The sequence below is a fragment of the Hesperophylax consimilis genome, chromosome 1 (genome assembly GCF_061612785.1).
Source record: "Hesperophylax consimilis isolate HC1 chromosome 1, BYU_Hcon_1.0, whole genome shotgun sequence".
Taxonomy (NCBI): Eukaryota; Metazoa; Arthropoda; class Insecta; order Trichoptera; family Limnephilidae; genus Hesperophylax; species Hesperophylax consimilis.
The window spans coordinates 14,313,004-14,327,859 of NC_142836.1; the positions used below are offsets into that span (position 1 = coordinate 14,313,004).

Consider the following 14,856-nt stretch of genomic DNA (forward strand, 5'->3'; position numbering starts at 1 on the left):
TAGAACATATGAATGTTTATTATTATTATTTTTTTTTACTGTACGACTGTTTGCTTCCTAAATAAAAAGAAATAAAAAAATAAAAAATAAAAAATAAAATATCTAAATATTCATATGATAAGGCCCCGAAAAAGGACGTTAATCAATAAGTACATAATAAATTAATAAATAAATAATATGGAATCATAATATATTAAAAAAGAAGAATATAAGAAAATTTGAAAAATATATGCTAATGAGCAATGAATTCAGTTGGGTGTTGTAAATATTTTTTTTTCTAAAATCGTATTTATTTCGGAGTTTATATTGTTACTGAGATCTTTCTGTGTTTCGAGTAACGCTATATTGTTGTACTCGTATATATATATATATATATATATATATATATATATATGCTGCACAAGAGTTGTAACTGAAGTAAAAAGGACTATTACACTCTCGTACGGGGAAAGTTGTAGGGCTGAAGAAAGTATTTTGGTAAGTGTTATGAAAGATGAGGTTTATGAGTTTCTTTTTGTTTAGACCTTGTAACCAAACAAGACCACAGTCATTTCTTTTCAATTTTGGAATTCTGTACCATTCTGGAATGGGTTGCAAATATAAGTATAAAAGTATATTTATTTACCTAAAATTGGTCCATACTGTAATGATACAAGTAAAGTAATCGCACATGAATCACTTGTAATTGTCTTAGTCAACATTTTAATCACTTTTCAAACTGATACTGTTCAGATAGATTCACCTGATCATGAGCCGATCGGATCACTATCAATTGATTACTATAGAAATAATTGCTAATCTTCCTTCGCTTTGTCGCATTTTGTGATAACAACACACTCATATGCAGCTACTTACCTGTTATATATTACCTTTCTCTTCTAAACGTATCTTAAAAGAACTAGGGAAAACCACCACAAATTTAATTAATGAGCATAATATACTCACTATATCGATTAGTTCAACAAAATGTGACCTTATATCAAAAGTTTAGTGTAATCATACCCCTAAATAATAAACGTGTTCTAAATTTTGCAAATCTGGTAAAACGCCATTAATGTAGTGTAAATGGTTATTTGTCAATTTTTGTTTAATTTTTAGGGATTTTAATAAAATAATATTTATAATATGAAGATTCGTTCAATAACACCAGCAACTAATATTCTCAATAGAGGCATCTTCAGCTTTAATTTATCAATAGAATGATAATGGTAGAATCCTGTTTTACCATAGTAACCAGTTTATTTTTTTTGTCAATAGAGCGACATTACCGTAGTAATAATTGTTCCTTTATTTTATAATATATTCTTTCTCTTTAATTTTTCGAAATAAAGGACACAATAAGCAGTGCCTTTATTTATCAGTAAGGCCCATAGTGTTAGAAGTTCATTAACCTGTGGAGGAGGGTTATAAATAAGCTATGAGATTTGAGAATCGTCAACGCAATACTTTTAATTTCTCTCGGCAAGCTGGATGAAAGAATATCGTTTTATCATTAATACCGAACAAGAGTAACTGCTTACAAGCGTCTGGAACTAGCTTCAAACTCTTGTAAGCATATGGCATTCTCATTTTCCCCAATTGAGGTAAGTTGTGGGGGTGAGGGAAGGAGATGAGAAGATTAATGTATGGAAATACCTGGTTATCAAAGACTGAGTTTCTGGATTTGTAGCTCGAATAAGAACCGAGCTGGTAAAATGTCCTCATCATCGAATCCCCTCTGTGACTTCAGGATCGAGTATCACATAACACTGGAGAAAGATAATGACCCTTACAATATTCGATCCCAATGGTCGGTCAATAAAGCGTAATATCATCAATAAAACTTTTAATTTATTTTTATTTTCCAAGAAAGAGTTGGAATGAATGAGTTAAATAAGTATTTTGTTAAGAAATATAATATAATATTTATTTATATACAAATTTTGTACAGCGTTTCGGTCAATTGGTTATTAACATTCTAATAATTGGGTCAGGTTTCAGATTTCTTAGGCAACGACGGAGACAGGCAGATGTTCTCCCTCGGCCCTGAATCCCTTCTCGTCAGCCACGTACTTGGTGCGGTAGACCTTTCCATCGTCAGAGATGAAAGAGTACTCTCCCTCCTTGACGAGCACGTAGTCCTTGCCGTCATGTGTGGGCTTGAGGGCTCCGGACTCGGAGAACACAGTTCCGTCAGCGCTGCGGTACCTCAGGGCGAACTGGCCCCTCTCGTCGGTCACCTCGGTCCTCTCCAGCACGGGGATCACCTTGTGCAGAGGCGCCTCGGGGGCGGCCAGGGCTGCCACGATCATCAAGCTAACGATCACCAGCTGGAAAATACGATTTATAAGGGGTTTATCATCAGATAATGTAAACAGTTTAATGACCCAGATGCAATATTCGATGGAATTATAAAAAAGTAAGCTGGAATACCTATGCTAGTGGTGTATGGTCTACGTAGCAAATTAAATATGTAGTTATTCTAAAACAAAACCTTAAAAAAATTCTCGTTTATATGCTGACGTATGGAACTTATCCGAGGTTCATGCACCATATAGTTTTATTTGGGGCGACAAATAGATTTAACCTGAAAACCAGACGTTCTGTAAATCTTGCAATACCGGGTTTTAAAATTAAATTAAATTCATAACTCTATTGATAGCCCGTTCCTCTTGGAATGCTTATGACTTATACGTGCCTGAAACTTCAGCCGTAGTCATTGCCACGACTTGTTCAAGATACCGCATGGTAAAACAGATATTCTAACCCAGCATAGTACGACCAAAGTGCTAGTGAATATAATTCCTAAAACAGTTGATATATTTAATCGCGCTTTAAATAACCTGAAAACTTTTTATATTATGATGTCGATATTAAGAATATCAAAATAAGAAATCTTGTACTTTCAATGGATAAAACAATCACTTTATAATTAAGTTAATACACCAAAAATAATTAAATTTACTCAAATAAAATATATTGAAAACGTTTATTAAAAAAAATACATAATTTTAAAGAAATAAAAGACTAAGGACGGGTTTTTTCGTAGAATTCGAACAATTCATCAAATTTCAACGCTCATTTTCGGGTTCTGTGAAAATCCTATTCAAATTCTGTTATAGGCTAGTTGCTGAATTGAAGCTAGAAGTGAAATAATATCAGAACTTGAAATTAACTTTGAAATTTGAATAAATGTTCAAAATCTCTGAAACAACCCATTCTAAGAAAAAAAACTGTTTTTCTGATTTTACATGAGTTGTTTTTTTGTTTTCAAAATGTTTGCTCTATTTTAGTATCTTATTTTAATAGTGAAACAGCCATAAGGAGAATATCCACGTATATACTACACGTCATGTACTACTGATAAAATACTGTCGATTTCCCAAAATGAATATTTAAATTACTGAAGAAGTAATAGAACTCGGAACACTCAAACCACAAAAAAATATATTATTTTTTTTTAATATAAAGCTACAAATAAATGCAAATTATTTCTTACGAATTTCATGTTGATTTGTTTGGTTGGTTAATTCACACACAATAAGTGACTGATGCCAAATAATTGCTGACATTCGTTATTTATAGTTCATTGAAAAATAATTGTAATTAATGTTTATTACAAAAGAAAACGGGAATTGCAAAATAGCAGTTTAATCGGTTTATAATAGCCTTGTTAACAAAATATTAGGAAAGCCGTCAGACGGCCTGCCAATCCATTGTTTACTTATAATTTCAGAGGTATGATCAATGCATATACATGAATTTATTTTATGTCATCGTTTTATTTAAGCTGTGCAAAAAACTAGAAATTTATTAAGGAAACGGAATGTATTTTTTCAAGTTAATGTTACGGAATTGATAAAACAAACGTATTATGTGGGAACATTCAATTGTAAGTCGATACAACATCTCATTGTCGTATAAAAGATATTAAAACATGCGTAACATTTTTGGCTTGCCTTGGGATATACCTGTTAAAGATATTTACCGTCACGCACTTGTTTTGCCATTTAAGATGGTTCCTAGCTTTGAGATAACAAACACCATTTTAAATATTATTCAGTGTAACACCCACACAAATATAAAACTGAACTATAACAACGATGTTCACCAATATAATACACGACAACACAACAAACTACATATATCAAAAATACACTCAACAAAGTTCGGACTGAAATCATTAGAATATATTGCCTACACTAACTATAACAAATTGCCTGAAGAATTAAGACAGGTATATGCCTCTAACAAATCTCGAAACGATATATTGAAATCCTATTTTTTCAAATGTTATTTGGAAAACGAGTCATAAGTAGGTACAAACTCTGTTTCTGATAGCCGTCCTAATTATCTCCAAATACCAAACTTTGTACATCCAGAGATGATGAGCTTTTATAATCTTCTCATGTATTTTGAATGTAAAACATCTTGTATTAGGTATGTTTATTTTTGGCCCCGTACTTTTTAATGTATTTTCCTGATTTTGTTTTTATGCATTTATATAGTCCATCATTGAGGATACTTTTTCAACTTTTTGACACCAACAGTACATAAATCAAATGAGTGATTATAAAAATTCATAAAGTCTTATAAGACAATTTTTTTTGTAACATATCTGTAAAGTGATTCTTCATATGTTGTGTCTGTATGTTGCTTCTGTGAAATGTTTTGTAAATGTTTTCTTCATACATTGTGTCTGCACATTGGGTTGGGTTGGTTATTTTTAATTTTTAATTTTTAATTTTTAATCTAATTTTTCTGTACAAAACGCTTTTTTTAATTTTTTTTACTCTTCTATTTGAAAACTACCAATTGGCGATCCCTTAATGAGTTCAATAACTCTTGGGAATACAACATCGTTTTGTTGTATGTTTAAAAAAAAAAAAAAAAAAAAAAAAAAAAAAACAAGTGATTTTTTTGTATACTTAGTTAGATACCTGTTTTAATCTTTCACAATGGCCCAAGATAAGAGAAAAAAATGCAATATGTTCTCCTGTATGTATGTTCCTGATCTTTGTGATATTCAGATTTTGTGAATGCCTTTCATCATGAATTTTCTTTGAAGTAATACCGTGCATTCACTGTTTTTTACTTTAAAAAATCCGTTCTTTTAAGAACAGCCATAACATTGTTAGCAGCAAGGTAGGGATCCCGATCTTTGAAGTCCCGTGTCATACTTATGAGAACAATAATCTATCGCTGTCGCATTTTATGAAATTTAATGAGCATGATGGAATGGGAGTTTTTTTAAATTTTTTTTAATTCTAGACGTTTATGAGCCTTACGAAATATACAATTATATACTACATTATAAATAATGTTTAGTGTTTAAAGGTCTAGAGCAGGGGCCACCAAATGGCGGACCGCGGTCCGGATCCAGACCGTCGACCTACTCTGTGCGGACCTTGTGTTCAGGTCAGCACAAAATAGATTCACAGATTCAAGAAAATTGAGAATGTAGTCGAAATCCTCAGTAACATTTACTCACTGCATCCCGGTGATAAATGGAGCAATGAAGCTGTAAATATTTTCGGGAGTAATAAAGCTACTCTCCAGATGGAAATGATCGATTTCCAAGAAAAGGCAGTTTAAAAACATATGCATTTAACGTTAATATATTATTTATAACGAAATAAAAATATGTAACCTACAGACTACCACACTGCTTGCTCTGTTCATACATAAAAAATATTAAAGCGGCTATAAACCCTGTCTTTGATGGTTTAGAAATTAATAAAATACTTATATTATTGCAAGAATGTCTGATTTGAAATATTACTTCGCATATAGTTGAGAACATTTGCTAGGATGTAACAAATTCTGTATCAGATTATGATTATTCGAAACTGCAGGCCGACCTCGATTCAATCATGATATGGTCGGTAGAAAATAAACTTAACTTCAATATTAAAAAATGCGTTGTTATGACTTATAGTCGTTCACAAAATCCGGTATTCTGCCAGTATAGAATGAATGGTGAAGTACTTACACGCGTAAACATCATCAAGGACCTTGGGGTGATCTTTGATTCCAAGCTGACATTTTCAAACCACATAGTCCAGCTTACCTCGGCTTGCTCCAAAACTCTTGGTTTTGTAATTAGAACTTGCAAAAAATTCAATAACAAAGAAGCAATGACCTCCATGTTCAACGGAGTGGTCAGAAGCAAGCTGGAGTACGCCAGTACTGTCTGGATACCTTATCAACTTAAATACATAAATATGATTGAACAAATTCAAAAAAAATTCCTAAGGTATGTTTACATGCGATCATACGGAATATATCCGAAATTCATGCATCACGTGGAACTGCTAAAGGAGACAAATTACCAAAGCCTGGAGACTAGGCGTAATGCCGGACTCATGGTATTTGAATTAAAGTTACTAAAAAACCTTATCGATTGCCCATATCTCCTGTCATGCTGTGGATTATTCGTTCCTGATAAATACTGTCGAAATCGTAGCCACGACCTATTCTGTATACCGCAGGGTCGGACAGATGTCATTGCCCGACATAGCATGACAAGAGGTATGACCTTACTAAATGCCCTACCAGCGGATATAGATGTGTTTAATATCACTATACCATGTTTTAAAAAATATATGTACATGTATTGTTAGTTTTAATAAAATTGTACCATAATTCGACTTACCTGTCTGTCGTACAATAAAAAATAAATAAAAAAAAATCATATTATATTTAACCAATTTACTATAACCATACAATATTTTTTAATTGGAGTGTTTTCATTGTTTGTTATTATAATATTCGTAAACTGCACAGACAGAACCTACTTTGTAAGATAGCTTTAAATATTTTTATTAAGTACCTAACGTTTTCTTCGAAATCAATTCTACGAAATCAATTCTTCGAAATCAAATCTTCGAAATCAATTCTTTGGAGATCAATTCTTATAAACTACTGTTTTTTCACGGAGAAAAATAAGTACGGATTTTTTATCACTATACTGTTAAAAATGTGACCGCATCCATTTCCTAATAAAATATCTGAATACGTGTTCAACACAGGTGGCCTTGTCCGAATAAATATAATGAACGAGATGCGAAATTATTATTGTTTGTGTTAACATGTGTTCCGACTATTATGAGGTCATAACATATTTTTATGAGGTCGTACATATTCGTGCTGTACTGTTATTTGTTATGAAATTTGTCAATTAGTTCGTATAGGCCTCCCGTTTTTAGTAGGAAAACGAATAATTTGACCAGAATTTTAATAAATTAACAATACTTTATATTAGTAAGTTTTCTTCAACCACGCAATTCTTCGAACATCTCAATTCTTAGAATTTTAAATAAACCATACTAGATATAAAAATGCAATTTTTTATAACTAAATAAAAATATACAAAAAAGACTAACACAATGAAAACCTGTTTTGTGCGTGTTTAGTTAAACCCCTGACTTAAATAGTTGCAATTAGATATTTAAGTAAATGAAGTGTAGTAATTTTGAAGAGCCTTTGCTTGCGAAATTTCAAGATTTCATGAATTGAGACTTCAAAAAATGTGTATTTCGAAGAACTGTCGAAAACTGTCTTTCGAACAATTGATTTCGGTGAATTGATTTCGAAGTATTGATTTTCGAAGAATTTACCTATAATATTTTTTTAATCAATATTGATCAAAATTCAAATTAAAGAACGCAAAACACCGCATCCAAGAACAAAATAAATTCAAAATACGGCCACTGAAAGAAATGTCAATATGCTACACTAGCGACTTTGCAACCAGCTCTGTTGAAACTGCCAATATTTTGCTAGAGTTGAATATTGTATTATTAATATTTTAGGGCATTTGGCATCACACATTGCCCGATACTAAAATAATATTTCAATAATACTAATAGTAATCATTTAATAAACCTGTGTTTTTTTATATTTTTTAATTTTATTTGATATTTTTTGTGTATATATTTAACGTTCAACGCGAAATTATTCAAATTTGACTATTTTAGGAAATATTCATTAGTGTAGCCCACTATATTACATAGTACATAGGGTGACCGGATAAATCATCACAATGATAATTCATCACATCTTTAAAAAGTTATATAAAATCATGGAAAGTGATGAAACAAAAACTTTATTAACTGGGTTAAGTAGGTTAGGTTAGGTTAGGTTAGGTTAAAAATTATATTTTTTTTATCGTTTCTAATGACTTTATATCACTTTTTAAAAGTGTGTTGAATTGTCACTGTGTTGAGTTATCATGTAACCCATTTAATTCCAATTTTTAATCTTGCGAAAACATTATTACAACTTAATTGAATTTTGTAAGAGAAGAATAATTTTGTTAAGGTAGAGTAACCGTTCACTCAGCCCCTGGGGCAGTTAATTAGGAAATATTTCTTGATGGCAAAATAAATCAGGTTTTAATTAAGAACAATTTTTTCTACCTATAAATAACAAGTGTTTACGATTATTTGGCATCAGTCGCTTATTGTGTGTGATTCGACCTACCAATCAATCAATATGAAATTCGTAAGTAACACAGTTTTTGTTTCTTTTCAACCTTCATAGTAATCTGAACGAAGCGATTTTTTATTTGTTCTTATTTTCACTATTTATTCGGTTATGGTGGTTTTAAATTTTATTTAGAGAATTTTTTTTTAACCAAACTCTTTCGATTTATTGGAGGAGACCCACCCTTTACTAATGGATGTGTGAGCCGCACACGTCAGATAAAAAGAAGCTACATTTATTTTTTAAACGCTTCTAGACCCTTCACTGTCCCTGCATGCTTGGATTGTTAGTACGAAATAATGTATGCATACTTACATTCATAGTAAGTCAAAATGAGGAGACATCAATGAAAAAGATGAAGTGAAATAATACAGAAAAAAAACAATATTTACAGGTGTAAGTATGATTAAAACACTATCACGGTGCAGTCCTGACGAGAATGAGAGTGGCGAGCGGCCTGGTCACAACGATCCCTATCACCCGCATCCCTTCGCCATTCAATCAACTAAAAAAAACGAACCGAGTGGTATAAAATAAACACATCTCGTATTTTACAGCTGGTGATCGTGAGCTTGATGATCGTGGCAGCCCTGGCCGCCCCCGAGGCGCCTCTGCACAAGGTGATCCCCGTGCTGGAGAGGACCGAGGTGACCGACGAGAGAGGCCAGTTCGCCCTGAGGTACCGCAGCGCTGACGGAACTGTGTTCTCCGAGTCCGGAGCGCTCAAACCCACACATGACGGCAAGGACTACGTGCTCGTCAAGGAGGGAGAGTACTCCTTCATCTCTGACGATGGAAAGGTCTACCGCACCAAGTACGTGGCTGACGAGAAGGGATTCAGGGCCGAGGGAGAACATCTGCCTGTCTCCGTCGTCGCCTAAGAAATCTTACCTGCCAGAATTAACTTTCTTGTTATGAAAACTCGATGCAATAAAAAAAAACAGTTACAATCAAACAATCTTAAATAATTTGAAGGTCTGAATAGACATGCACTTACCACCCTTCTTCTTACCTATATTTTCGCCCTACCTATTCCCATCAACCACCCAATATACACGGGATGGGATGCAACGGTTCCGCTGGCTACGGGCAGTTTGGACTCCTCTGGGAGGTCCTCCATTCAGACTTAAAATGTTGCTTGAAATTGCTCTAGACGTGTTTGATGGCCAGATCTGAATAGTCAGGTATTCTCCGACATTCCTTTTACTCATCTCCTTCCCTTTCCACTGCCTTCAGCCTCCTAAAATACCACAATTGGGGATGCCATAGTTTCACTGGCTCCAGACGGTTGGGAGCTGTTGTGTAAATATGTAAAAAATGATTAGTCTACAAATAAATAAATAAATAAAAACTCAGAAGTGTATATTGTATCTGTGTTTCAAATCCATTGTAACTTGCAAATCTACTTTATATACACGGTTGTTTTTTTTAAAATATATATTTATTTATTGTTCTTCAAAAGTACTATCCGTTGTATAAAAGTATTATCTGCAACGAGTAGTCTAACTACAGAATGTTCATTACGATATCAAGATAAGGGGATTAGTGACCACATTTTTTTTTGAATTTATTGTTGTTAAGGTACTTTGAAATCTAATCGAAATGAATGCTGAAATAACGATAAAAGGTTATAATTTTAATATTTGGAAGCACATAACAAAATTCGAAATTGGAATCATTGTTATCGTTATAGTTTATTGATATAACTGCATTATCTACAGGATAAATTTGAGATTAATTGAATATCATGTCTGTATTTCATTGTTCTCTTGGTGTTGTAATTGCTCGAATGGATAAATAATTAAAAACCGATGAAATACTGAAGGAATTATTCCAATAAACAAATAACATTTCTTAGAAATTTTCATAAAACCAATAGTCGGCTAACCATACACGTACCTATCCCATCGGCATGATAAATTGCTGTCGGACAATTAACCTGTGGACAAAAACCTGACTGAACAATACATAACTTAACATAAATTTCAGCATAAAAATCTTATATTCTTCTTAAGATCGAAGAAAAGTCTAATATTATCAGTGGTCAGAGCTGTCGACCGGAAACCGAATGGACACGGGTTCAAGTCCCGTTGACGTCATGTATCTTTTATCAGGAGATTTTTCAATGTGGATGAGTGTTTCAGGCTAATAATTATTGCTTATAAAATAATTGTTACCCTTTGTGCTATGCATAAAATATCTTGTCTTAAAAAAAACATTAGTTTAAAAAAAAATAATAATCTAAAATTATTCTTAAATCTGGTCCCCTCACTTTAAAATCCACTATGATTTCATTGAAAATATTCATCATAAATTTCTAACATATATTAACTATTAACTCGGTCTACCTACGGAAGCCATTAATTTCAGCCACTCGATAAAATAATTAAAATTATTACACTTTATATAGAAGACTTGTATCAATTGTTGACTTTTATTTTTAAAGTCGTCAATGATATTATAGACATCAATGATTTACTTAGCTCAATTTCTTTTCATATGCAAACTAGAAATACTCAATCAAAAATTATATTTCATCAATAACAAATTTACCATCAATATCAGGCTCAGTCATTTAAATACTCTCTTGTACCTAGATTGCATGCAGTTGGCAATACTTTCTCAGAAATAATAGGTTAATTTCACATCACGGAATTCAGTTAGAAGAAGGCTATAATAACGTACCTCATAAATAAATATTAAGGTAAGATTTTATTATTCTTTTGTATTTGTTCAATTTTATAATTTTTTAAGAAATTTTACTTCCTTAATAATGTTCCACTTAATTATTATAATTTACCAAATGTTTTCAAAAGCCCATATGGGCGTATTATGTAAATGAATGCATAAATGAACATAAAATTATTTTAGTTAACCTAGCCTAATATAATTCAATCCATAGCGCCACGCAAATAATTGCAATCGGTGGCATCGCCACTGCATATATTTTGACAACATTAAAAACATATAAACAAACATTTCGTTCGTTTGCAAATTCATATTATTTCTGCAAAGTTAAGTGCTTCATGTCAGTATAGACTAGCCAAGTAGGCAGGCATCCGCAATTAAAACCCATTGATTGTAATAAATTTGGTTACATTGCTAGTGTCCCCTATGTGGCAGAAGACTGAACAATAGCGATTAACCCTGTTAAAGCGGCATAATTTAGACACAACTAATAAAAATAACTTTAATATTGTTAAGAGCTATATTTAATGTATTTTCTACTCTTTTTAAATACATCGTTGGCCATCACGCATTTACACGCGGACATATACGCATTTCTCCTAAATTGTATGACATTACAGCAGTCAATTTACGAAATAAATTTCGGTCCTACCCTATCGCGATTTGGCACAGTTGCAAGCGCGGTTGACTCCAGTACCCAGAGAAGAATATTTAAATCTCATTCAAACCATTAAAAAATACACTTTAAAAGTTTATAGCAGTTTAAGAGGGAGGTAGGTTCAATTTTCGGTAAAATAATAAAAAAACATCTATTAATGAGAATAGACGTATTATAGTAATAAAATGTTTTTAAAAGGGTTTTTTTATAATTTAATAATTTGTATGATCGGTGTTTTTCTCGTAATTTCCACCCAAAAGGGATGAATGTACAATATATTGTACCAACGCCGCCTTTTTATGCGTGTAAAAACAAACTGTGACTCCCTATCTCGGAAACAAGTGATTTTTCTAAATTTGGCCTAAATCCACATAACTTTACCCAAACATAAAGAGATGTCGCCAAATTTCTGGTCTCTACAAATATACATACTCTAATATATTCTAGACTTTAAAAACGAGAAAGTTCCAATTGTCACTCTACCGCCAGGTTAACCGTATAGAACATGATACAATAGGTTAGGTTTGATTAGTTTTAATTATTTAGTTAGGTTAGGTTAGCTATTATTATTTTTTTTTTTTTATTAGGTAAAATATTTTTTACAATTCAAGTTTTCCAGTAATGTAGGCCTCACTGGGTGGCTTGCCCGTGCTGAGGCCATCATTTTATAATATGAAATATAAACTACATAATACATTTAATGAGAAAAATTATACATTGAAATTTAAAATACGTAATTTATATTTAAAATTAAAAAAAAATAGTATATTGAAAATAATCTTTTGTGTTTGTGTGTGATGTGTGTGTGTGGTTTTGTGTGTTACGTGTAGGTTTTATTTTTATTTTATGCTATGAAATTTTGGTAATATTGTCTTTTTTGTTCTTTAATCCATTTTGTAATTTTGTGTGTGAATTTATTTTTATTTTCCTCAATTTTAATTTCAAGTATTAAACTGTTGAAAGCTTTTATTGCATGGTATTGGTAGTGTCTATTATGTTTTCTTTGTACGCTTGTCTAACTGGTCTGTTAGTGTTATTTTGTGTATGTTGAAATTTTTTTTTTGTCAAAAATGTAGTTTAGTAGTGTTTTAATGTATAATTGGCGTATATCTAGTACGTCACAGTTGTTGAATATTTGGTCTGTATCAGTCAGTCTATGTTATTTTAGTATTACCTTTAAGATCGTTTTCTGTGCGGTTTCTATGTAATTGATAGCCGAGTTTGTTGCTCCTCCCCAAGCAATAATTCCATATTATATTATTGATTGGCAAAGTGCAAAATATATTGTTTTTAATTGTTTTATTTTATATATGTTTCTTATGTTTAGGAAAATGTGTATTGTTTTGAGAAGTTTATTTGTGATTTGTTTGATGTGAGGTATCCATCTAAGGTTATGGTCAATTACGATTCCTAGATACTTTATTTGTTCTGTTTTTTCTAGAGGAGGGCAATTGCAGATGTTGGTGTTTAAACATTCGTGTATTTTTATGGTGTTTGTGTTGTTTTTTGGCTGTCCTGTGCTATTTATACTGTATGTTGTGATTATACTATACTGTATTTATATATACTGTTATTATTTATTTATTTATTTATTATTTATTTATACTGTATTTTACAATCAACTTATTTTTTCTTCATTGTCCTGATTTAATAAAGTTCTGTTATGTCATGGAGCCAGCTGCAGCCGCCGCCAAAGGTTAACCTTGTGTTACAAATAATAGTAAAACGTTTAGTCGCACGTATGTAATAGCGCTGCCAGCAGCCGACGGAGGTAGTTAGAAGCGTAATTAATTGAGGAAGGATCCAGCGGAAAACAAACGGCCATTAACAGATATATTTTGTCAAGTGTTGTTACAAACGTAATCAAGTAATTTGAATGTCGGCCATAGAATTTGTATTATTGTAACATTAAGGTATCTCACCTAGTACCCGTCCAATTAACAGGCGATTCTTTTTTTGAATATCGGCTATAGAATTTGAATTATGGTAACATTAAGATATCTCACCTAGTACCCGTCCAATTAACAGGCGATTATTTTTTTGAATGTCGGCCATAGAATTTATATTATGGTAACATTAAGATATTTCACCTAGTACCCGTCCAATTAACAGGCGATTCCTTTTTTTAATGTCAGCCATAGAATTTGTATTATGGCAACATTAAGATATCTCACCTAGTACCCGTCCAATTAACAGGCGATTCTTTTTTTGAATGTCGGCCATAGAATTTGTGTTATGACAAAATTAAGATATCTCACCTAGTACCCGTCCAACTAACCGGCGATTCTTTAGAGATCGCGGGAACAAAACCTGTGCGGAATTTTTCTTTAATTCGTATGTTATACGTTAGAAAAATTTCAACCAGTGATTTCTGAGTTAATTTGGAATAAAAAAGTAAATCTCATTTTGTTCTGCGGTGAAAAATTTTTGGGTAAAAATTTTTTTTTTAGAATTTAAACAAAAAAAATCTTTCAGTTTTCTCACTGTAACGGCCCAACCCCTGACCGTAAATAACCGCACAACCCCCTGACCTGACACCCTGCCCAATCTGCCCAATGTCTACTAATTTATTTTGGCAAACTGCCAATACATACAAAACTTTTCGATTTTAAAAACCTCTCCATCTTGCATAAAAGCAAAAATAATTAGTTTTGAAATAAACTGTTATGTATTTCAGTATTACATTTGTAACATCACCTTTTACTTTATGATATGTATTATGTATATGTACTGAAATATATTATATTAATGCATTATGTAAAAATTTGACTTGTATTATTATAATTGTATTTTGTTTGTAAAAGCCCTACAAATAAATAATTAACAGTAAAAGAAAAACGTCACCGAAGACCTAAATGCCAACAAACTCTAGAACCACTTATTTTTTTTGTCGGGTAAGTTCCGACACACCATGTATAAGTATTTGTGGCACCTTCCAGAGTGGTAATTTATTTCAGTATCGCCCTGGTGAAAGACCATCACTAAGAATCGAAACGTTGATAACTTGAAATGAAAGTGTTAATCGGGTTTAGTAACAAGATCTC

The 14,856-nt window shown here is 32.1% G+C and overlaps 2 protein-coding genes across 2 annotated transcripts; one reads left to right on the top strand and one right to left on the bottom strand.

Moving 5' to 3' along the window:
• Positions 1-1,985: 1,985 nt before the first annotated feature.
• On the bottom strand, positions 1,986-2,315 carry LOC149426325 (cuticle protein CP14.6-like). The gene has a single exon (XM_089636401.1). The coding sequence runs from the start codon at positions 2,289-2,291 to the stop codon at positions 1,986-1,988; it is 306 nt and encodes a 101-aa protein (XP_089492527.1). The 5' UTR covers positions 2,292-2,315.
• Positions 2,316-9,041: 6,726 nt separating this feature from the next.
• Positions 9,042-9,347, top strand: LOC149426326 (cuticle protein CP14.6-like). The gene has a single exon (XM_089636201.1). The coding sequence runs from the start codon at positions 9,042-9,044 to the stop codon at positions 9,345-9,347; it is 306 nt and encodes a 101-aa protein (XP_089492327.1).
• The last annotated feature ends 5,509 nt before the right edge of the window (positions 9,348-14,856 follow it).

Excerpts from the sequence above, each read along its gene's own strand:
- LOC149426326 (XM_089636201.1), top strand. The coding sequence starts at position 9,042 with ATGATCGTGGCAGCCCTGGCCGCCCCCGAGGCGCCTCTGCACAAGGTG.
- LOC149426325 (XM_089636401.1), bottom strand. The coding sequence starts at position 2,291 with ATGATCGTGGCAGCCCTGGCCGCCCCCGAGGCGCCTCTGCACAAGGTG.